Source organism: Chiloscyllium plagiosum, chromosome 3 (genome assembly GCF_004010195.1).
Source record: "Chiloscyllium plagiosum isolate BGI_BamShark_2017 chromosome 3, ASM401019v2, whole genome shotgun sequence".
Classification (NCBI taxonomy): domain Eukaryota; kingdom Metazoa; phylum Chordata; class Chondrichthyes; order Orectolobiformes; family Hemiscylliidae; genus Chiloscyllium; species Chiloscyllium plagiosum.
The window spans coordinates 118,384,581-118,410,444 of record NC_057712.1 but is presented as its reverse complement, the minus strand read 5'-3'; the positions used below and the strand labels follow the sequence as shown (position 1 = coordinate 118,410,444).

General features: G+C 39.9%; 1 protein-coding gene across 1 annotated transcript in view; it reads left to right on the top strand.

The window, feature by feature from the left end:
- Positions 1–25,864, top strand: part of mertka (c-mer proto-oncogene tyrosine kinase a) — a 119,569-nt gene that overhangs the window by 28,853 nt on the left and 64,852 nt on the right. The window contains exons 4-6 of the mRNA XM_043687183.1: positions 2,352–2,525; positions 20,486–20,572; positions 24,410–24,525. Of these exons, the coding sequence (XP_043543118.1) occupies positions 2,352–2,525; positions 20,486–20,572; positions 24,410–24,525 (377 nt within the window). The remainder of the gene's footprint in view (positions 1–2,351; positions 2,526–20,485; positions 20,573–24,409; positions 24,526–25,864) is intronic.

The window sequence follows — 25,864 nt, the reverse complement described above, 5'->3', positions numbered from 1 at the left end:
CATGGGATCCGGGGGGACGAGTGAATTGGATGCAAAATTGATTGAAGGTAGGAAACCGAGGTTGGTGATAAAGGGTTGCTTTTCAGACTGGAGGCTGTCACCAGTGGTATGCCACAATGATCAATGTTGCATCCACTACTTTTCATCATTTACATAAATGATTTGGATGTGAATATAAGAAAAATAGTAAGTTTGCAGACGACACCAAAATTGGTGGTGTAGTGGACAGTGAACAAGATTACCTCAGGGTACAATGGGACCTTGATAAGATGGGCCAATGGGCAGAAAAGTGGCAGAAGGAGTTTAATTTAAGTAAGTATGAGGTGTTGCATTTTGGTAAAGCAAACCAGAGTAGGACTATACAGTTAATAGTAAGACCCTGGGAAGTTTGCCAATGAAAGAGCCTTAGGGATGCAGGTGCATTATTTCTTGAAAGTGGAGGTGCAGGTCGACAGGGTAGTGAAGGTGGCATTTGGCATGCTTGCCTTCCTTGGCCAGAACATTGAGTACAGTAGTTGTGATGTCATATTGTCACTGTACAGGACATTGGTGAGGCCACTTTTGCCCTTCAATAGGAAGGATGTTGTTAAACTTGAGAGGATACAGAAAAGATTTACAAAGATATTACCAGGACTGCACAGTTTGAATTATGGAGAGAGACTGAATAAGCTGGTACTTTTTTTCCCTGGAGCATTGGAGACTGAAGGTTGACCATATAGAGATTTATAAAATCATGAGGGGCATGGATAGACTAAATAGTCAATGTCTTTTTCCGAGGGTGATGAAGTCTGAGACTAAAGGGCATAGGTTTAAGGTGAGAGGAGTAAAACTTAAAAATGACCCAAGGGACAACGTTTTCATGCAGAGGGTAGTGCCTGTATGGAACAATCTGCCAGAGGAATTGGTGGAGGTGGGTATAATTGCAACATTTAGAAGGCATCTGGATGGGTTTATGAATAGGAAGGGTTTAGAAAGATCTGGGCCACATGCAGGCAAATGGGACTAGTTCAGATTGGGATGTATGGTCAGTGTGAACGAGTTAGACCAAAAAATCTGTTTCTATGCTGAATGACTCTATGAATCTATATTCTTGGTGGCACAGTGGCTCAGTGGTTAGCAATGCTGCCTCACAGAGCCAGGGACCTGGGTTCGATTCTACCCTTGTCTATGTAGGTTTCCTCCAGGTGCTCCAGTTTTCTCCCACATTCCAAAGATGTGCAAGTTAGGTGCATTAGTCATAGGAAAAACAATGTTATAGGGATAGGTTGGAATGCTGTTCAGAGGGTCAGTGTGGTTTTGATGGGCCAAATGGCCTGCTTCCACATGGTAGGAATTCTATGATCCATATTCAGCATTTTGACCATAGTCTTGTATGCTATGCCAATTCATGTGATTATGTAAATACTAATTAAATGCAGTGATGGGTTTCGCCTCTACTGTTCTTTCAGACAGTGAGTTCCAGAAACCTGTCACTTCTGGCTGAAAAAATTCTTCCTTTAAAGCTCCTGCCCTTCACCTTAAATCAATGTCTCCCAGTTGTTGATGGCTTTAATTCGTGCCCCTCAGAATCTTTTACATTTCAATCATTCTTTTGTAAGGAAAATAACCCCAACTTATCTAGTCTGTCTTCATAGTTTAAAAGCTCCAACTCATCCTGGTAAATCTCCTCTTCACTCTTCCTATAATGTGGTGACCAAAACTGCACACCAGAACCATGGCCTAACGAATATTGTACACATAATAACCATCATAACCTCCTTGCTCTTCTACTCAGTGCCATCACTTATAAAGGCAAATATCCCATCTGCTTTCTTAACCCACCTTATTGACCTCTCCCTTTGCATGTGGCATTTTGTAACCTCGGTTTCTCTCTGCTGACTTTCTCCAGCATTTTCTGTTTTCATTTCTGATCTCCAGCTTCTGCAGTATTTTACTTTTACTCTCATCCTATGTATCATCTTGGTAAACCTTCTCTGCACCCTGTCCAAAATGTTCGCATTTTTCTTAAAATGTGTCTCAAATTGGCCCAAACAGTGACTTGTGAATGTTTGATATGACTTTCATGTTTTTGTATTAAGTGCACCAATGTACAAACCCAAGAATCACAAATGTTTTTGTAGCTGCCTTATCAGCTTGCTTTTCCACCTCCAGGATGTATGGATATGCAACAATGAAAACGCAAATACACAAAACTCATGAATAATGCATAGTTACAGTTAATGTTACATGTAGGGTATCGCTGTGAACATTATTAGCAGAATTTATAGATAATAGACATGGCTTTGACTACGATGTGCATTTAGGGTATCTCGTATTTAACTGATGCCGTTTTAAAATGCTCCCATTTTCAGGATTGCCAAGTTTTATTCAAGAACCTGAATCAAAAAACGTCACAAGAGATGCATCCTTTAATCTCACCTGTGAGGCTGTGGGCCCACCGTATCCCGTGGATATTTATTGGTTACGGAATGGTGAGAAGATGAAAATGGTCGCAGACACATCCCCTTCTGTTTTGACTGTAGCAGGTCAGTTAGCTTCAAGTGCATATTTCTGATTCTTGATTAATTTAATTTTCAGCTACTTCTGATTGGATTGTGTAGCTGTATGGATTCATTCACTGCAAAACATTGTTTCTTTTTTTTTCAAGCGTGATATTACAGTTTATCTATTTTGTTGTGTATAAAAAACTTTTTGGTTGGTTAATCATATACATTTTAACGAGCTTATTTAAAAAATAGTTGAATAAATGTCTGATTAGCAATGAAAGTTACAAGAAAGATATAGTCTAAAGTGGTTGAATATACCAGAGGATACAAAAGTTTCTGCTAATGGAGGAAAGATGATGAGAAATTGACATCTGTCAAACATAGTACATCAGGCATAGATGGATACATATGTGACTAGCTTCCACAGATTATCATTGAGAATTGAATGGGATAAAAATTGAGAGTGATAGGTAGCATTACATCTGGGTGTTGGAAATTTTGAGTGCCATTTTCTCATGATAAAATGCCTTTGTGCTCTTTAATGTGGCCTTTTCCTGCTCTACCTATTGTGCAAGTTTTACAGGAGTATAATAGTCCTTGGATGTAAACCATGTAAAATACAAATATTTGCCCCAACACTTTGGTTCAGTGACCCTTTTGAGAAACTGAATGTGAATTGGTCTGGATCACAACTGATGTATCAATATTTGAAGACAAAATACCAACTTCCATATGTCTCTACTGTAAAATATCCTCACTTTTGGTCATAAATACTTGATTTCTCTTGCAGTTTCTTTTTAAGTCAAATGCTAAAAATAAATCTCTTTGCTTTTTTATATTCCTGTGTACTATGTCCTTTGAATGCCCTGTATGAAAACATTTATTTGTACACTTGCATAACAATCCTTTTAAGATGATTAAATCTGCACAGTTGGTGAATTTTGGACTGAATATTTCAGTCCTGTGGAAAACAACCTAATCTGCACCTAGGATCTCAACAAAAAATGTCTTGCATCAGGTTTCTTCCCTCCTCTCTGGAAGAAAAGAACTTAACTGAGCTGGCAGAAAAAATGTTCTGAAAATTGATTTCTTTCCCTTGACACTTCAATGCCGTACTGAGTGAGTGACACACAATTGAAGGTGTAGATGTTCAACTGACATATGAAGCCAAGGCCTTGTCAGCTCTTTTGGGTAAATGTAAAAGTTTATTACAAGGCACAACTTCAAAACAAAAGAACAAAGGAGTTTCCTTGTATCCTGGCTAAAACGTATCTCTCAACAGACTGCTAACAGGTCATTAATACGTTGCTGTTTGTGGGATCTTGCCGTGTGCTGCCACTTTTCTCAGAAGGCATCCGTGACTACATTTCAAAAATGCTTCATTGGCTGGAAACATTTCAAAAGTTATGTTTAAGTGCAGTGATTTCTTTAGTAGTACTTGATGAGATAAACATAGATATTAAAACGTGGTTCTAGCAAAGCTAGTATACTTAAAATCATCTGGTTCAAATCAGATGCATATTGAGCTGATCAGAGAAGTGAGGGTAGAAATTCTGAAGTTGCTGGCTATAAGCTTCCTATCCTGCTTAGGTGCAGGGCTGGCTTCAAAGGATAGTAAATGTATGACATTTATTCAAAGTAAGTGAGAAGAGCAAACTAGTGAGTTTAATATCAATATTATAATTTAAGAATTATTCAAGCCCCGAAAGAAGAAACTTGACCTTTCCTTTTGATGTTGGTTTTTTAGAAGAGCAAATCTTATAGTCTTTATGTGATAGCCCACCCAATCTTTTTTTTCTGTTCAGGTGCTTATCCAATTCCCCTTTGAAAGCTTTAACTGGAACACACTCTGAGGGAATGCGTTCAAGACATCAATCATACATTCCGTTTTTTATGTAAGACAGTTTCCTTTAATCCTTTTTTTGCCAGTCATATCTGGTTCTTTCAGTTCCCAATGGAAACCGTTTCCCTCTATTTACTCTATCTTCATGATTACGAACATTTCCACCGAATCTCCTCTTAACCTTCTTCTGTAAGGAAAACAACCTGAGCTATCTGTACAACTGAATTCCTGGAACTGTCCACCTGTATTATTCACAATCTGATCCCCTTTCCCTCCACTGGCAAAAGTAGGATCTGAGTGAAAATTGGGGCAGGACTTTAGTATCCATTTCCTTCCTGCCATTTTCAGGACTCTGGAGGTAGTCCAACTCAGCAAAATTAGATATCTTCATCCTGTTCAGGCATGTTTTGAGATACCTCTGGAGCTGGTGGGACTTGAACTCAGGCTTTCTGGCTTAGAGATAGGGACATTAAAAATCTGGCCTATTATCTCATTTTAGAATGTTGTCCAAGCATTGATCCTTGTTGTATTCCACAAGCAACACCCTGCCAACCTGCAAATAACCTGAAAATGATAGGTGAATGGCAGGTGTCTTTTCTCTAGGATGGGGGATTTCAAGAGTAGGGGACATATTTTTAAGGTGAGAGGAGAAATATTTAAAAAACACGTGAGGAGCAATTTGTTTATACATAGAGCAATTCATGTGTGGAATGAACTTCCAGAAGAAGTAGCGGATGCAGGTACAGTTCTAATGTTTAAAAGACATTTGAATATGCACATGACTAGGAAAGGTTTGGTGGGATATGGGCCAAGTGCAGGCAGGGTGGGACTAGTTTAGTTTGGGATTATAGTCGGCATAGACTGGTTGGACCGAAGGGTCTGTTTCCCTGCTATTTTTGTGCTTTGACCAATTTTGTTTCTTGATTCTTTACCTCCTGCAGTAACCTTTTATTTGGCATGTCTTTTGAAAAGCCAAATAAACTACATTTATGGTTTTCCTTTCATTTACACTGCTCGTTACATTCTCAAATAGATTTATCAGATGAAAACTAGAAGAACTGCAAATGCTGTAAATCAGAAACAAAAACAAGAAGTTGCTGGAAAAGAGGAACTGAGGAATGGTCACTCACACCGAAACATTAAATCTGATTTCTGTTCACAGATGCTGCCAGACCTGCTGTGCTTTTCCAGCAATTTCTAGATGTGTCAAATCCCTTTTCAGTTTCCCTTTCATAAAACAATGTTGGCTCTATCTTTTTATCATTTGATTTCTAAATGTCCTATTATCATTTCCTTTCTTGACAACTGATGTTAGGCCAACTGGCCTGAGGTTCGTTGTGATTCTTTGCTCTCTTTTCTGACACAATGGAATTGCATTTGCTATCTTCCAACTGTTCCAGAATCTAAGGAACCAGTCCTCAACCTTATTACTATTCCAGGCAATTATTGTAAGCCTGTTTTTCATTGAATGCCAAGTTGGATTGTTTTTCCTGTGGAGCTTTGTCTTACAATGGAATATTCATTGAAAACTGTGAAATACTACTTGACATGTTTGCTCTTACTTAACTACTGGCATACCTTTATTTCTAAATTACAAATCTACCTCAGAGGAGAAAGTGAGGTCTGCAGATGCTGGAGATCAGAGCTGAAAATGTGTTGCTGGAGAAGCGCAGCAGGTCAGGCAGCATCCAGGGAACAGGAGAATCGATGTTTCGGGCATAAGCCCTGAAGAAGGGCTTATGCCCGAAACTTCGATTCTTCTGTTCCCTGGATGCTGCCTGACCTGCTGCGCTTCTCCAGCAACACATTTTCAGCTATCAATCTATCTCAGCCAACTTGTCCCTCAAATCTGAGTAATTGGCTTGATTGCAGTTTATTGCTAAGTTTTGCTCAGGTAAGAGGGTAAAGATTCCTCTCCTGGACCCAGCAAACCCTCACTTGGATGTAGCTGCCAAGTTTCATTGTGATTACTATATATCTTATTTAAAGTACCAGCTTTCCAATATTGGAATGGGTTGAGCATCCACCCACCTCAGTTAAAACCAAATTGGTGACTTTGTTCAGAAAACTGTTTTCTTTAAATGAGTTTAATTCACCTGACCTCTACCTAGTCCAAAACCATTGGATATTTTTGGTTAATCTTCCCCCAGCTCTCTGCAAGATGAACATTGACCACACCAAAAAAGATAAAGAAATTGTAATTTCAGAATTTGGGACTAAAGGATTTGGCTCCCCCGTTAGAAAGCTTCAAACCTTAAAACTTGTCATGAAACATTCACATGAAGCACTGGCTTGTAATGGCTAGAGGGCTAGATTTAGGAACAGCTGTCTTGCTATTGCCATGCATTGTAATTATGTGGTAATTGTGTGTGTATGTGTTCATTGAGACTGAACATTATCGATGGCATTCCGGACAAATAGAACTTACTCTTGGCAGCAAAACCCTCAATGCACTCAAAGACATTTCTATTTTCAGTTCTCAAATTGGCCTTTGTGCTTATAAGTGGCTGAATTTTCTATCCATCAAGAATTGGAAGGATCTTTAATGCTGGAAAGTGTAATGACCTTTTGCTTTTCTTTCAGTCTCCAGCATTGATTTAAACTCTCTACCTCCCACTCCACTTCCTCAAATTCAAAGTACATTCCTCTTGACCCACCTTTCACACGAGCCATCCTATGACAAGATTGAGATTGCCATTCAGCATTGAGTTACATTGGGTTGCCTTCTATACTGAGTCTGGTTGAGGCTTGGGTGGGTGAGGAAACATTGTTGATGTCTAATTTGAAGAAATGAAAGGAAGATCCAGTTTTCATTTAAAGAAACCTTTAAGAATGGCTGCATACGTTAAAGCAAAATCTACATGTGTAAAACTGCTTCCTTGCACAGTTAATTGCACACACCACGTTTGTGAATTAGGCCATTGCATAGATGTACTTGCTTCTCTTGTTTCAGTCATGGGACAGGTGATGGCCTCATGATATTATTGCTGGACTGTTAATCCAGAGGCCTAGATAACGATCTGAGGACCCAGGTTTTAATCCTGCCATTACAGATGGTGGAATTTGAATTCAATTAAAATCTGGAATTAGGAGTCTCATGATATCCATGAGACCGTTGTTAGAAAAACCCATCTGGTTCACTAATGTTGGTTCGGGAAGGAAATTGCCATCCTTACCTGGCCTGGCTTACATGTAACTCTAGACCCACAGCATTGTGGTTGATTTTATGGTCTCTGGGCAATTAGGGATGGGCAATAAATGCTGGTCTAGCCCTCTTTCTGTGAATGAATTTTAAGAAGTCATTAAGAAGCAAGCCATTTTCTTAAGTGTATTTTAAAATTTATAATGCCCACTGTGTTTTTGATTGAGCGAAAGGCTGATTGCCCTTGAGTTAGGTGCGAGGTTAACTTTGCACTCATGGCCTTTACATTGCGTCTGCTGAAATTCATGCCATTATAGCATATTGTCCTTGGTATCCGGTCCTCAATCCTGTGACACTCCACTGGACTTGGGCTTGGGCACAGAGGTGAAAAAGCAGTATCTTAATGTGTGCTGCTTTATTCTTCAATTGTTTGCTTAATAATCATCCATAAATCAATCAACAAAAGAAAAATAATTAGCTTGTTATGGAACCAACTTTTCAATCTGTTACATAAATAGAGAAAATGCTGGAAGTACTCAACAGGTTAGATTAGTTAGATTAGATTACTTACAGTGTGGAAACAGGCCCTTCGGCCCAACAAGTCCACACCGACCCGCCAAAGCGCAACCCACCCATACCCCTACATTTACCTCTTTAACCTAACACTACGGGCAATTTAGCATGGCCAATTCACCTGACCCGCACATCTTTGGACTGTGGGAGGAAACCGGAGCACCCGGAGGAAACCCACGCAGACACGGGGAGAATGTGCAAACTCCACACAGAAAGTCGCCTGTGTTGGGAATTGAACCCGGGTCTCTGGTGCTGTGAGGCAGCAGTGCTAACCACTGTGCCACTGTGCCGCCCACATCTGGCAGCATCTATGGAGAAAGAAAAAAGTGAACAGCTGGCCTTTCCCAGGCCCACAGAGGTGATTTTGGAGGCATAGTGAAGCACAGTCATTTGGAAATTTGTTTACTGAGAAGGCACTTCGACATGTTCCCATCTCCTTGTTCATTGTACAGTATCTTCTTCACTAGTTACTCAATTGTTCCACCCCATCCCTTGCCATGACATGGTAAGGTTTGCAGAGCTTTGACTTCATACTTTTGTTTGAGATATCAATTGGCTGTCTAAAATACTATTTTTGCAGCCTAGCATATTGTGTTATAGCTTCTGTTGATGCCTCTGTTTTAAGCATTACTTGATGGTTTTCCCAGAATGCGGTTCTATACTTCTGATTGAATGCTGCCTGGATGGTGCAGAAGGAATGAGGGATGTGTAGACTATTTTAGGCTTTGCTGGTAGTTCAAATTTCAATTTGTGGTTAGGTGCAGACTTCCCTTTGGGTGTTAATGATTGCTTTGAGTGTTTTCTCATAAATGCAGAAGGAGTCCAAGTTGTAACACGGATATCAACTCCAAAAAACAAATCAGTGTAACTAATGTGCACAATATACAAAGTATCAGGTGAGTGTCAGTCAGCATTGACTATAGGCCAAAAACTGACTTGAAATTTAGAGTGCTGTCACTTGAACAGACTGATTCTTATCTACATTGATGGCATGTGAAATACAATTGTTTCGTGTTAGTTCTGTTGTGTTCTCTTTGCAAGGACAATTCTGTTTTGAAGTTCATATACAGTAGGCAGTGTGGTTGAACTCTGTTGATCTCAGTTGTGTTTTTGGCTTGACGCCTATCTGGGAAACTGCTGTCATTTGGGACAGGAGACACTCATTGCAGGGAGACTGAAGTCTTCAGCTTGATCAAAAACAGATGACCAACATGGAAAGCACGTGCTTAATGCCTAAATTTAAGCCAGGTGTTGAAGTCTGAAAATTAGTGCAGTAAAATACAGAAAAAATAGAACAACGTATGAACTTGCTGAAAAGAGAGGCATGTTCCTGAAGCTTTTCATTTTGCACTCATCAAGACAAATACACAAATGCCAAGTTTCAAATTATTGCATTTGTATATTTGTGTGGGTATATAACAATATATATATAAAATCTGTGTGTAGATATATACACAGATCATGATAATATCAAGACGGGTAGAGAGAGCAGTAAGTAAAGCTTAGAGTATCCTTGGCTTTAAACATAGGCACAAAGCAAGGAAGCGATCTTGAACTTGTAAAGATACCTTGTTAGATTCCAGTTGGAGTATTGTGCACAGTTGTGGGCACCACATTATAGGAAAGACGTGAATGCATTGGAGAGAGTACAGAAATGGTTTACAAGAAGGTTCTAGGGATGCCAAACTTCAGTGATGAGGACAGTTATACGAAGTTGGGACTGTTCCCCTGGAGCAAAGAAGGCTAAGAGGAGATCTGATTGAGGTTTTCAACATCATGAAAGGGCTGGATAGAGTTTCTCCCTACTGTAGGGAGAAACTGTTCCCATTTCAAAAAGCAACAAGAAATAGAGGGCATGGATTTAGTAATCTGCAAAAGAAGCAAGCATGAGGTGAAGAAAAATGTTTTCATCTAGTGAGTAGTTTGGTATGGCACGTGAACCTGGAAGTGTGGTGGAGGCAGGCAAGTTCAACTGAGACACTTAAGAGGGCATCGGACAATTATTTAGTGAGAAATAATGTGCAAGGGTATGGGGACAAAGTTGGAAATTGGCACTTGGTAAAGATGTTCTTTGAGTGAGCCGTGCAGGTGCGCTGAGCCAAACAGCCTCCTTTTGTGCAGTTACACTTCTGTGATTCTGTAACCTATCATTCGGGATCTTCTGTTTTCAGCACTGAAGTATTATGAGGTAAACAATCATTTGGAATTAACTGCGTGATGCCCCACATCAGCAGCAGTATCTTAGCATTGCAGGAATGACTATTATTGTGTAGGGTAATAAATATGAAAGCATTAGCATGTGAACTAAGCGGAGGCCTGCCCATAAGGATGTATAATACAGCAAATGAGTGGAGCCTTGGGGTGTTTGGGCACTCGCAGTTCGAGGTAGTCAAGTCTTTTTACTCATTATTTATGCAGCTCTTTGATTGTTACTATGATGTAACTGACCTTATCTTGCTACGTAAGATAAATTGCTCTTCTGCTGAGACTTATTTGTGGTGCATCTTTTACCTCTAAACACAAGAAAGCCCCAGACTAGTGCAGAATAGAGGATTTATTCTAGCTCTGTACCTCAACCACAAGTGATTGGTATTGATGCTTCTTTTGTTGAGGTTTACAAACAAAATTTTGGCTAAAACGTCAGTCTTCCTGAAGGTGCAGCATTATGGTTTTAACCACAGCAAGTGTCAGCTCATTGACTGGTATCATGCATTCTTCAGAGGCTTAGTTTAAGAAGGAGTTGTCACATGATGAATTACTGACTTTATGTGCGGAGGAATGGGATGCCATTTAAAGCATGCTTTAAAATGAAACTCAATTCACAAGACTCGCTACGTGATCCTACTGTAGGTTAATCATGTTGACTTCAAGGCTGATGGATAAATACTGCCAGTACATGTAACAATCGAAGAGCAAGTTTACACAAACACTGGTTCAAACAAAGTAAGTTTCGCACCAGCTAGTTGAAGCTTAACTCTGAGGCTAATCTGACCCAGGTGGATGGAATGAGTGGTCAAGAATGTGGAAGTGGTAACCACCACAGTGGAGACTATCTTGGTTGCTGTGACTGTTTTGGTGGAGCTCACATTGTTGTCGAGAAGCTAAGACAATTGTCACTTTGGCATTGGGACACAGAATTGGAGGGGACTTACAAAGAATTGTGTTAATTCACTCCTACGCTCACATCTTTCAGCAGGGCTAGGACATTCATTTGATGCCAGAGGAGAAGCACATGCCAGACTGGCAACATGTCTACTCCTCTGCCACACAAGAGACCTGCACGCATTCATGCAATGTAGCTCACTGGCCCAGTCCTTTCTCAGCTATTGCGGTTTACAGCAGAACCTCAACCTCTGTGAGGTTGATTACCAGCTTTAACTTCCCAAGTTGAAGATGTACATCATAGGAGCACAAGATTATTGAAATGAACATGCAACCAGGTTACAAAGGATTAATTTTGCTAAATGTTAGCCACCAGTGGAACTGAGTTTTGGTTGAAAACCTTTGTTATGATTTGTGAATTGCAAAGGTAGGTCAACACCTATCAAGCTGGTGTTGATTAGAAATGTGGGACTGCAGAGTTATTGAATGTTTTAAAGGTCGAGATTGATAGATTCTTATTAGGCATATGTTGCGGCTATATGGGAATGCAGAATTTGAAATGCCAACAGATCAGCCAAGATCTTATTGAATGGTGGAGCAGGCTTGAGGGGCTGAATGGTCTACTTCTATTCATATTTTATATGTATGTTCATATGAGATCACATATAGGCCTGTTTCCAGAGAGTGTGCCACTGCCAGGTGGTGCTGCCATCAGTTTGTAGGGTGTGGAGTGTGTTCCATACAGCTGTGATTTCAGTCACATATGTGAGTTTTTTTGAGGTATGTATCAATGGGAGTCCTTCATTAGATGCAATTCTTTGGAAAGGATGTTTTCCCTGAGGATATCAGGACATTAAATGTGCACAAGCACAGGAGGCCACTTGAGCTGCATTGATATGAATGTCTCAGAAATAATCCTCCTTGACTTCCTGAAGATGGATAGCTTACCACATTTCTGTGATGGTGCCTGAACAAGGTTGAGCGGGGTGAACTACTGATGGGACATTATAGGGAAAATGATTCTTCATTTCATACAAGTTGTTAAACCTACTGAAAATTCTGACATTTAGTTTGATTATTTCTTTATTCCCAGTCTCTCGATAATTCTAGGCTTATAACAGTATTGCCTTTGTGTTTAAACAGCCTCACAGTTTACCACTCCACCACAGCAAAGGTCAGGTTGCAACACTGTTATATGAATGTTGAACTGCTGATTACTGGCAGAAAAATTATGACAAAGAACCCCATTCACACTCTGCTCACGATCTAATATCTGAGCACTGTCTTCCTCAAAAGTATTTAGTACCGTGTAAATGAACTCTCCTGAAACCAAAACAAAAGATCTGCTCTGTGCCTTTTCCCTTATCCTGGAACATGTTCAAAGATGCACCACAGAAAATTTTGAATGTGTTAATTAAAGAAAATACTTTAAATGTGTTGCATAATGTAGACAAAATCAAGTCAAAGCTACATTTAAAATGTGTTTCCAATTTTGAATTGAGGGAAGAAAATTATTGAGAAACTGCTTTGAGAAGTGAAGACAAATGTGATTGATTGCAATGCTCAGTCAGCCTTACAGAGTGAAGAGGTGACCTTGGCAGCTTCTGGTCCTCTGCTCAGAACAGAACACATGATGGAGTCTGTTTCAGATTAAATTACTTAAAACTTGAGTGTTTTAGCCCTCTGTGTTTCACTGAAACTTTGTTTTTAAACTTTGGAGGAGGATAAAATGCTGCTAATTTTACTTGGCTTTGAACAAAATAGTCATTTTTTTGAAAGTATAGAGCTGAAAATGTAATTGGAAACATAACCTAATGAGCCATACTTGAGTTGTATTCAAATAGATATGACACACTAACTTAGGAACATATTTACTTAACTGTTGTAAATACTGTATCTTGTCATTTTTCTGTATTTTAATTGCGGATTATAATAAGAAAATAAACTTTTTACAGAACCAAGGATTGCTGCACTTTTTAAAAGCAAGTAATCTGATACTCATTGTAAGTACTGTTTACTCAGCTGCTTGTTCAAGCAGCAATGGAAGCTTAATTTGCAGAAGAGTTGGAGCTGAGGTGTGTGTATAAATGGGGCTTGGCTGGCAATAGGTAGCTGATTGGTCTGTGGGCTAGTGACTAGTTATTGACGATAAAGGCCTTCAGCTTACCAACAACTATGTGATTGGTTCCCACAAAGCTTCACAGCTTGGGTCTTTGAATGTTTTTGGCAGAAACTATTGGACTCTTGGAGAAGAAGCAGCTGTTTTTGCTCTGCAGTCAAAAAGCATCTCATGCCTGAATGATTAGAATTCCTAAAATGTGGAAACAGGCCATTTGGCCCAACAAGTCCACACTGGCCCTCAGACGTCCAACCCATCCCCCTAATCTATATTTACTCCTGATTAATGCACCAACACTATGGGGTAATTTAGCATGGTCAATTTACCTGACCTGCACATCTTTGGACTGTGGGAGAAAACCAGAGCATCCAGAGGAAACCCACATAGACCCAGGGAGAATGTGCAAATTCCACACAGACAGTTACCCAATGTGGGAATCAACCCCAAGTCACTGGTGCTGCAAGGCAGCAGTACTAACCACTGAGCCACCGTGCCATCCTAAAATAAGTGGTTTATTTTTTCTTTCTACTTGCTGTAGCTATGACTTTTTATTGAAGTCAAAGACTGTTATAAGTGAGAAACAGTCACCCCATGCTTCCCGCAAACAAATGAGAGTTTCTGAAGAAGAATGATTATAAAGCAGTATTTTGATCAGCCCACGAATTATCTCATCAAATCCTGTGGACCACTGAAGTGCCTTCCCACTTTTTCCCTCCTCCCATAGCACCCTTTTTATTCCTGTCTGTGTTTGTTGTTCATATGAGTATGTAGAGGGAATGTTTATAAGGAAGGGGGGTGTTGTTATAATGTGCAGTGTTATATATTGATGATTTATAATCATTTACTTGTAGCTAGAATCTATTTACTTGCATTAAATAGTCATTCGTGTAAAGTACAGAAACCTGATATGTACTTTCTGCCAATCTGAGTACTTTTATAAAATCTTAACCTTTTATGATGACTCCATTGCTCAGACCTTTGAGTCTTGGAGTTAGGACCTCATATTGCGGTTACATAGGATGTTCTTGAGGCCTCTTCTGGAATACTGTATGCAGCTCTCCTGGCCCTGTTATAGAAAGGATATTATTAAACTGGAGAGGATTCAGAAAAGATTTACCAGGATGTTGCTGGGAATGGAGGGTTAGCGATATAAAAATAAACTGGAAAGACTGGTGCTTCATTTACTGGAGCGTTGGAGTTTGAGGGCTAACCTTATTGAGGTTTATAAAATCATGAGGGGCATAGATAAGGTGAGTAACAAAGATCTTTTCCCTAGCATTGAGGAGTTCAAAACTAGGAGGCATAGTTTTAAGGTTAGAGGAGAAAGACTTAAAAGGGACACAAGGGGCAACCATTTTTACACAGAGAATGGTCCATGTCTGGAATAAAATGTCAGAGAAAATGGTGGCTGCAGGTACAGTTACAGCATTTAAAACACATAAGACATTTAAGACATAAGACAAAAGAGATAAGTTCATGAACAGGAAAGGTTTAGAGGGATATGAGACAAGCAGGTGGGACTAGTTTAGTTTGGGAATATTGTCAGTGTGGACTGGTTGGACTGAAGGGTCTGTTTCCATGTTCTATGACTCTGACTCTATAACAGGACTTGATTTTCAGTATGCCACCCCAGTCAGGTGTACCTAGCTTCTGAACAAACTATTTCACAGCTTGGTATGGCAACTGCAAGAAATTCTGAGAGTTATGAATGCAGTCCAGTCCATTGTGAAAACCAGCCTTCATTCCACTGACTCCATCTACACTTAGCACTGCCTCGGGAAAGTAACCAACATAATCAAAGACTCCTCTCACCCAGTTATACTCTCTTCCACCCTTTTCCATCAGGTAGAAGTTATAAAAGCTTGAAAACGTACCAACAGATTTAACAGCAGCTTCTTCCCCACTGTTATCAGACTTAAGAATGGATCTCTCTGAGAGTCGATCTTTCTCTGCACCTTCTCTGCAGCTAATACTATATATTGCGTTCTGTTCTATTACATTGATATGTTTATGTAAAGTATCATTTGTCTGGTTAGAATGCAAAACAATACTTTCTACTGTGTTTTGGTACATGTGACAATAATAAATAAAATCAGCAATGTTATTCTCCACCTCTAGGATTTGAACCAAGAACCTTTTGGCTCTCAGGTAAGGACACTGTCACTGTGCCTGTACACTGTCAGTGTTGCAGCCAGATTGCACTTTGAATCTACCTATATTGCAAAAGATTCGATATATTTTTGATTTGTTGCTGAGAAATTTGATCCTGCAGGGAAATAAATATTTACTTCATGTCTCGTGGCATGTTATTTTTGTCAATTTGGCAAATTGTACCTCTGAACTCTCTTTGTGTATATAGTTTGACTTGCAACATATTCCCTATCTTTAACATGGGCAATACACACATCATTCACTCATTTGCATATTTTTTAACCACTGTCAGCCCTCAGAAGGATCCCTAGGGTTTTTGACAGTTGGTGTTTTAAGAGCTGCAAAGAATTTGTTCTGTGTTCAGCTAATGTTTATTCAATTTGATTCGCCAAAGTGCAGTGGGTTCCTGAGCTGTTACTGTAACTTGGCAATGGAAACCTTGTTTTCACCTGAGACTTTCTCCATTGCGCGTAGAATCATAGAATCCCTACAGTGTGGAAGCAGGCCATCGACTCCATGCTGATTGTCCGAAGAGTATCCCACTTGGATCCACTCTTTACGTTATCCCTGTAACCCTGCATTCCTCACGGCTAATGAACCTAACCTACACATCCTTGGATACTATGTGCAATTTAGCTTGGCCAATCCACCTAACCTGTACATCTTTGAACTGTGGGAGGAAACCCACCCTGACATAAGGAGAATATGCAAACTCCACACAACCAGCCACATGAGGGATGGAATTGAACCCGGGTCCCTGGTGCTGTGCAGCAGCAATGCTAACCACTGAACCACCATGCTGCCACTTCTTGAGGATGTTTTGACAGCAAAGCAGGGACAGGTCTTAGGATATTCTCAGCTGCTAATTCAGATGTGTGCTGAGTTATGGGGAAAAGGACAATGGGTTTGAAGATTATCAGATCAGTCACGATCTCATTGAATGGGGGAGCAGACTCGGTCAACTGAATGGCTCATGTCTGCTCCTATCTCTTATAGTCTTATTACTGCAACTTTCAGATTCTGAATTCTATCATTCTTAACTATAAGATCATACAGAGTATATAAATCTTTTGAGGAAAAGCTAAGGTCTTTGATGAGGTTTCAAAAATTTTTTGGTTTTGTTTTAAAGCTCTTTATAAATAGGGTCTGCAGTACGAGCTATTTCACAGCACGGGCCAAATAATACAGCAGCATAAAACTGATCCTGTGGCATCCCATTGGTGATCCTCAGCATGTCAGTGGCACTTTTCACTTTCTCTGGTTTATCTATTACCTTTTTTCTGAGAAACCTCACAGGAGGGAAAGTTGTAAAATTTGAGAAGAGGGAGAAATATCAGCCTGGACAAAGATAAAAATTAAAGAAAGAGTGTGCCGATGTAGAGCATGATAACAAATAATCATCACCTTTAAAAAGGCAGCCAGGGATGGGTAGTAACTGCTGGCCCAGCCAGCGAAGCACACATCTCCCAAACATATCTTTTTCCAAAAATGAATAAGAAGGCATCGCCACCGCAGAGGGGCAGGAAATTGTAAGGGAAAGATGACTTCCCAAAAAGAAAGAAAGTCCTGGCTCTGCCTGGACCTGGACAGAGACCTTTTCTGTCAAAGTATTTATAGTACAGAAATAGGCCACTCAACCCATTTGGTCCATTCTTCACACATGTCTCATATCATCCTTCTTCATCCAATAACCCCATTAATGTATCTGTTTATTCCTTTCACTCTGATAGGCTCATCTCACTTCCCATTGAATGTGTCTATGCTACTTGCCATACCGACTCCTCGAGATTCCACTTTTGAGTGGCAAAGGCGTTTCGCTTGTATTTCTTTTCCAATTGGATTCATTAGTAACTATATTATAGTTATGGCCTCAAGTTCTGGTCGGTAACTTTATTAATTAATAATCATCTTCTCCTTGACCTCCTCTCCGCCACCGTCCTCAATGCCATGCAGACTGTCATTATTTGTGAGTTTACCATGTATATCTGTTAGGCGCCATGTTGTTATCCTTTTTTTCTTTTAATTATAATTACATTCCTTGGCAATTTAATTTATAGTTTTACTTTGCCTCTCTTATTGTTTTCACTGATCTCTTAATTTTTTACATTCCCCTTCTTCATCCTCCTGTCTATTGTGTGTACACATATGCCTTTTTTAGTTTCAGTTCTGCTTCCTTCATTGATACTATTAAATGCCCGAAACGTCGATTCTCCTGTTCCCTAGATGCTGCCTGACCTGCTGCGCTTTTCCAGCAACACATTTCCATCTCTTGTTTATTACAAGGAGGGGATTACTCCTGGGCCGGACTACTAAATCTGTTCAATGTGTTTTTAATCTATGTTTGTTGGTAAAGGTATGGGAGCCAAGGTTAAAGGAGATAATTCCTCAACTAGGCCCTATTTACATCTGTAGTGTCTAAGCTTTACCCCCAATACACACAGCTTGATGCCTCTATTTATCTGGCAGTAGTTATGAGAGGAATTCTGGTATTTACAAACAGCAGTCAGGAAAAGAGCAGAAAAATTAAAATCAGAACTATTCTCTGCTGTACCACCAAATCTGAGACAAGAAACTGATTCAGTTTTGCAGCACATCCTTTCTGTGGCTCCACTGAAATCGGCTGTGGTAAAACACAAACTTGAGCTGTTTACATTTATAACAAAAATCTCAATTCAAAAAATTTCCTTTCCATGAGAAAATGTATTGATGTGAAACTAGTAATTTTGAATTTTTGTTCTTCATTTTTAAGAACTGCAGCCAGAAAGGGCCGAATTTCTCCTGTTTTCTAAGTTTTTATCAACTATTGATCCCTATCATCATGATTTCACTCCCTTCACCTCATAAACTTAAAATGATCTGTAAGCTTTTGGATTGTTCTTTAGGCCAAGGAACCTGTCTGTATGTAATTCCAATTTCAACGCAAATGGTTGATTGTTAACAAGCCATAACACACAGCAGTCACTCAGCTGCATCAAAATTGTGAGACACACCATTACCTTCTCTGGTTAACTCAGCATCAACAAAAACGGCAACTTTTCCAACAAAGATCACATCCTGAGAATAACAAATTATAATAAAAAACACAATAACTCTGGCTTCCCGTCTGTAGAAATGGATGGGCAGAAAATTGTGTAATGTGTAGTGGAATCGCATGGAGTCATGATGCAAACTTTGTGAGGTTTATCAGTACAGACATACCTGATCACTAATGAATAACAGAGCAATCAAACTTTAACAGTTAAACAGTGTCAAGGAATAGAAATCATATTATCTAGTGTAGGTTTTTATAGTTTTGTGAAAAATATGTACATGCTCCATTGTTGATTTTGTGTTTGAGTTCTATTTTGCTCTAAGTCTGAAGCCAACTGAATACATTTCAGCTTACATTCTTCTGAGGGCATCTGCAATCTCTCTGATTATGAGAAATCAGCAATATATGTTTTAGGAAGAGTTTCCAAGTATTGTGTTTTTTATTAAGGCTATGAACAATACAGTCAGACCCAGCAAAATAAAGGCTTCTTCTCTGAGAGAAGAATTTATGTGGAGGGGGTTAATTATGGTGTAAATGACTGCTTGTCACTGCTGGTTGTTAGTTTCATTATTATAAGTTTTAAGCCTGATGTTATTATGAAAGTGTTAGTTGTAACTCTCCCAATGATTCAGCAGATTTAGCGAGTGAATAAATAGTAGTAGGACCTTAGCATCAATCCCAGGCCTATGTGGAGTTTGCTGCTTCCAGGTGAGTAGCATTTAGATGATTAGTCTCCGTGCCTTTAAGAAATGGAAGGAGGGAAACAGCCAAAGTTCCTTCTCCCCTTTTGCAGTCTTGTGATGCTAGGTTGAAGCACCTGGATGTGGGTTCCAAATAAAGACAGCATGGAGTTTGGCTGAAACAACATCTATGGTCAAATCATAGAAATCAGACAGTGCAGAAAGAAGCCTCCAAAGAGCGTCCTACAAAGCTGCCACCCCCCACTCCCACCATAACCCACATTTCCCATGGCTAAACTGCCTAGCCTGCACATCCCTGGACACTAAGGGGCAATTTAGCAACCTACACATCTTTGGACTGTCGGAGGAAACTGAAGCAACCGACAGAGACATGAGGAGAATGTACAAACTCCACACAGGCAGCCACCCAAGGCTGGAATCAAACCCAGGTCCCTGACTCTGTGAGGCAGCAGTACTAACCACCATGCCATCCCATCATCTACTGCTGTTTGCACTCAGACCACATACATATAGAAATTACTAGGAATTGTATCCAATCAACATTCTCATGAGAGAGAAAAAGGACTAAAAATGAACAGAAAAATTTATTTTGAAAATAACTTGTAGATTAGACCATTAATAATCAACCTTATCCTTTCAGGGCCTCAGATGGCCCTGGGGGTAGTAATGAGGCGATCTTGGGATTTCTGAACATTTCACCTTGGCGAAATTAACTGTGTGAGTTTCCCAAAATCCTTGTACGTCATATGTCTATATACAAGAGCACCAGCTTCCATGGGATCGACAGACTTGAGGTTTGTATAAGTGGATGTCAACTATTCATACTTCATGCATGACCATGTGATTGCCATTGAGAGTCAACTAGGTATCTTGTGTGTTTATCAAAAACCAAATTCTTCCTTTCCATTTTCCTCAGGGTTGCACATCATTCCAACCAGGAACATCAGAGGTAATCTGTTGGATATTTCATGCCAACCACAGATAAAACACATCCTATGATCACTAAAAAATCACCAAAAGGAACATTGGGCAATGCCTTATTGTTTTTCCCCTGCATTCAGGTGTGCAATCTTTCTTTCAGGCAGGCTTAGTTAGTTTAGAAACTAATGGAACTGAAAAGCTGACAATTCCTTAAAACTGGATTTTGTAAGTAACTGGAATCTCTTGATGAAGGCAAATGTACAGTTTAATTCATGGCTTTCAATGGAAATCTTTGATTTCAACTTGCCCACATAAAACAGTGGTTCTATTGATATCTGTGACTACTGTGGGATTTTTAAGATGTATTGCATAGAAAATGTCAATTAATTTTGTCTTTATTTATTTTTCTAACTTAGGAATTAATGAACGGACAAGATTTAGCTGTGAAGCACACAATCCAAAAGGAGTAGCAGTTTCAAAGGAAGCCCAGGTTAACATCAAGGGTATGTAACACATCCAATGGTTATTAATGTATTTTTTCTTTAATACATTTTAAATATTTAAATGTAATGCCACAGTCAAGAATTTTCTTGGAGCTGCTGCCTTGCCATTTCTGAAGCATACCTAGAATCACTGTGGGACTGTTGTCTACTTGAATAAACACAGTCTGTGATAAAATTAAATTGGCAGTGTGGATCTGCTGTGAGGGAGTACACAGCTATCTTTATATTTAATACATTGTATACTTTAGCTGACTTTTTTTTTGCAATTTGTTTTCTTGGAAACACTGCCAGTTAATGGGAGACAGAGGTGTTGTGGTTATGTCACTGTATTAGTTATCCAGAGACCAAGCAGTTCAAATCCCACTGCTGTAGCTGGTGGGATTAAAAATCAAACATGCAAACAAGGAACACAAGTAGGCCACTCAGCCCTTTGAATCTGCTCGGCCACCTGATAAAATCATAGCTCCACATTCCTGCATGTCCCTGATAATCATTCATTCTTTTGCAAATCAATTAATCTAATTAAATCTGGAATTGAAACCAAGTTTTGCTAATTGTGACCATGAAACCACCTCCGATTGGTATTAAAAACCCACCTGCTTCACTAAATGTCCTTTCAGGAAAGGAGTTCTGCCATTTTCACGTGGTCTGGCCTACGTGACACTCCAAATCCACAGCAATGTGGGAGATTGTTAAACGCAGGGAAATTTAGGATAGACAACTAATGTCTGTCCTAGTCAGCAACACCTGCATCCCATGAAAGAACTTGAAAGAAAATATTTTTCTCGGGTCTGAGTTTTGTGAACTAGCACAGCAGCAAGAGCACCTTGTACCACTATTACTTGTAAAGGAATGCTTTGGAACACATTTAAAACAATGAATTGGTAACCAAGCTAAAGTAAAAAAAAACTTAGTGGATTGGGTGAGCGAGATAGAATCCCAGTAAGTTTATGGCACAGAAAGAGACCATTTTGCCCATCATGTAAGGCATTTGGATGGGTATATGAATAGGAAGGGATTGGACGGATATGGGCCGGGTGCTGGTAGGTGGGACTAGATTGGGTTGGGATATCTGGTCGGCATGGACGGGTTGGACCGAAGGGTCTGTTTCCATGCTGTACATCTCTATGACTCTATGTCTGTGCTAGCCAAAGAAAGATAAGCCACCTAGCCTGATCCCACTCTCCATCTTTTGATTAGATTCCCTGCAGTGTGAAAACAGGCCATTTAGCCCAACAAGTCCACACTGACAGTCCAAAGAGTAACCTACTCCCCTACATTTACCCCTGATCTGCACATCTTTGGACTGTGGGAGAAAACCCACACCAAGACAGAGAGAACATGCAAACTCCACTCAGACAATGGCCCAAGACAGGAATCAAACCCAGGTCCCTGGTGCTGTGAGGCAGCAGTACTAACCACTGAGCTACTGCACTGCCCCATCCATTTGATCGATAGTACTACAGGTTATGGCACTTAGACATATCACACACCGTTTAAATGAGTCAAAGGTTTCTGCCTTAACTGCTGTCTCGAGCAGTGAGGTCCAGAACCCAACCATCCACTGAGTGAAAGCCTTTCCTTCTCTATAATCCCTCTAGTAATCATTTTAAACCACTGGTCTGGGTCATTGACGTCTCTGCTCAGTGATGTGGGCCTTTACACCCACTCTATCCAAGGCATAGATGCACTTCTGTGCATCTCAATCAAATCGAATCCCTCTCAATCAAATTTCCCCTTCAGCCTTCTCTCTTCCAAGGAGTATAAGCCCACCCAATTCAATTTTTCATCGTAGCTACATTTTTCCAGTCCTGGCAACATCCTCGTAAATTTCCGCTGTTCCCTCTCTTTGTGCATTATTTCTGTAATAATATGATCAAAATTACACACATTGCCCAAATTATGACCTAAGTAGTAATTTTTACAGTTCCAGCATAGCCTTCCTGTTCTTATAATAAAGGAAAGGATTCTATGTGCCTTCTCAACCTGTCCCGTTACCATCAGCCAAATGTGAATATTGCCATCAATTAGCCTTTATTGGTAGGAGTTTGTAGTTTAAAATTAGGGAAGTTTGCTTGCAACCATGGAGTGTGTTGGTAAAGCTGCACCGAGCGTACTGTGTAGAGTTTTGATTACTGTATTTAAAATATAATGTACTAGTATTGGAGTCACTTCAAAAGAGATTCACTAGGTTGTTGATTCCTGGGAGGAAGGGGTTGACTCATCAAGAAGGGCCAAACAGGTTAAGTCTTTATTCATTAGAGTTTATGAGAATGAGGGGTGATATAATTGAAACAGACAAGATTCTTGACTTGGTAAATGTTGAGAAGATGTTTCCACTATAGGGTAATCTCAAAACCAGGTCATAAGTCACACAACACCAGATTATGGTCCAATAGGTTTATTTGAAATCAGAAGCTTTCAGAGTGCTGCTTCTTTATCAGGTGAAGACCTTATCAACTCCTATCCAACATTGGCACCTCCACATCAAAGCTAGGGGATATTGTCACAAAATTGGGGGACATGCATATATACTGAGATGTGAAAGAATTTCTTCTCCCAGAGAGTTGTGAATGTTTGGAATTCTCTACCCAGAGAGTTGTGGAGGCTAGTTTACAAAGTCTTTAAAGATGAAATGGATAGATAATGAATTATAAGGGAATTGAGGGCGATGAGGAGCTGGCACAAAAGAGGAGCAAAGATTCAGAGCAGATCAGCTGAACTGTTGTTGAATGGCAAGACATATTTGTCGGGCCAAATGGCCTACTCCTCCTCCTATTTAAAAGGTTTTTTATTATTATTATCCCTCACTTTCTGTCCAACTCTCAGTATTCTCCCATTTACTGAGATGAGAAAGAGGCTTTTATTTAGGAAGCTATTGAAGACAGTGAGGGAGATAAAAAAAGCAAAGTGAATTTGGAAGGGAGATGCTGAGAGAAGGGACCTAATGGTCAAAAGAACAACTTTATTTTAGAGCACAGGGAAGTATGGACCCAAACTGTGAGTGTGGATTGAGATAATAGACTGGAAACGATTCAGCAAGTAAGGTGAAGTGAGACAACGGAGAGATTTAATGGCATTTGGTGAAGAGAGAAACAATGGTGCATAGCATATGGATTTAAGATTAGTTCAAGTTTATGGAAAGCAGAGATGGGATGAAAAATGAGGTGAACATTGACTGGGATGATAGCATCAATATGAGCTTCATGATCTCATCTGAGCTTCCATTACAGCACTGAAATGTTGGGTGTTTGCTCGCTGTGATACAATGGAGGCTTAAACAGTGGCTTCATCACAAGACCAAGGACTTAGCTACCACTTACATTCCTGAATGGATGGGTTCCAATCTCTATACGATGCCCTGTGCCTTATTTGATCCTTACTTGACTATTGTCCTTGACAGGAACAAGATGCTATCTACCAATATGCCAAGCATGTGTGTGTGCATATTTACAGCATGGTCCTGTAGAACCCATGGCTCTTGAGTCCCAAAGAGCATAATGCATCTGTGACCTCACGCTGTGGGAAGCTGGCCCACCAACTACCTTTCCCGTGTGCCTGGCTGCAGCCCACTTGTGTCTAGTGGCTTATCACATGTGAAATTGTGACTTGATATTGCATTACCAAGTATGTGGCCAAATGGTATAATTGTTTAAAAGGTGAGATGGAAGACAGTGTACAGGTTTGTTGCTAATTGTGACCCCTCTCCAAAAGCAGGAGTATTGCAATTTTTAACCCAGTGAATTTATAATTGGGAAAGAAGTTACATTGTACATCAAAATATATATATCATCTTCAGTAAATGCAATAACATGCTATAACTTTTTCTTGTCTTAGAAGTCCCACTTACACCAATTAACCTACGGATTAAAAATCAAACGGCGCACACTATTGTAGTTTCATGGGAGTCTGGCTTTGATGGATACTCTCCTCTCAACACTTGCCAAATCCAGGTAAATTTAACTTCTCTTACAGTGCAGTTCCTGCAGGGACTGAATGTTGCAGGGAATGAGAATATGCTGATTTAGATCAACTGCTCTTCGATGACTCACAAATAGATGTGTCAGATTTTGGCAGCCTTCCTCTTTATTACCTGTGGGCTGCAACTTGTTGGCTGTGACTTTGCAGTATACATGATTCAGTAAATGTAAAGCCAAGACGGATTCTTAATCAGCATGAACAGGCCATTGGCTTTTATGGATTGCAAATCCAGTGGTCTGAAATGTGGAATGATTCATATTGGATTTGACACCAAAAGTATTTTATCTGGCACAAGTAAAGAATGACAGTCTGCTTTACTTGAAGTGATGATATTTCCTGATTTCAACAGATAATTATTCACTGCATTTGTTTTAAAAGAGGAAAGTCAAGTTTGTTCCACCATTCTGATTTTTTGAAAACCACCATTTTCCACAAAAAGTTTGTTTTTTCCAGTGTGCTGTCTTACCCACCTCCTGATGAAGATGTTGAATTCTGTGTGAATGTGTTTCCCCAGGCCAGGTGGCTGTTTTTTTCATTTTGTGGGAATTGTGTGATTCTAAATTTATACTCCTATAATGTCCATTGTTATTTATAACAGGGGGCGTTGGACAGCAGTGAGCATTAGGCAGCCTAGCAGAGTTTTCACGGAGACCTCCACTGGGGTGGGGCAGCCAGTGGTCCAGGAGAATTACAGCCCCCATACCATCATCCTCTGACAGGAGAAGACCATAAGACCATAAGACTCAGGACCAGAAATTAGACCATTCAGCTTATTGAGTCTGCTCTGCCATTCAATCATGGCCGATAAGTTTCTCAACCCCATTCTCCTACCTTCTCCCCATAACCCTTGATCCCCTTGATACTCAAGAACCTATCTATCTCAGTCTTAAATATACTCAATGACCTGACCTCCACACCCTCTTGTGGCAATGAATTCCATAGATTCACCATTCTCTGGCTGAAGAAGTTTCTCCTTATCTCCATTATTTTTGCTCGAAGGCTATGCCCTCGGGCCCTAGTCTCTCCTGTCAATGTAAACATTTTCCCAAATCTACTTTGTCCAGGCCATTCAGTATTCTATATGTTTCAATTAGATTCCCCCTCATCTTTCTGAACACCACTGAGTATAAACCCAGAGTCCTCAAACATTCCTCACATATTAAGCTTTTCATTCCTGGGACCATTCTCGTGAACCTCCTCTGAACACATCCCATAGCCTGTACATCCTTCCTGAGATACGGGGCCAAACACGGCACACAATACTCTGAAGCCTTATTGAGATTCAGAAGTATGTCCCTGCTTTTATATTCA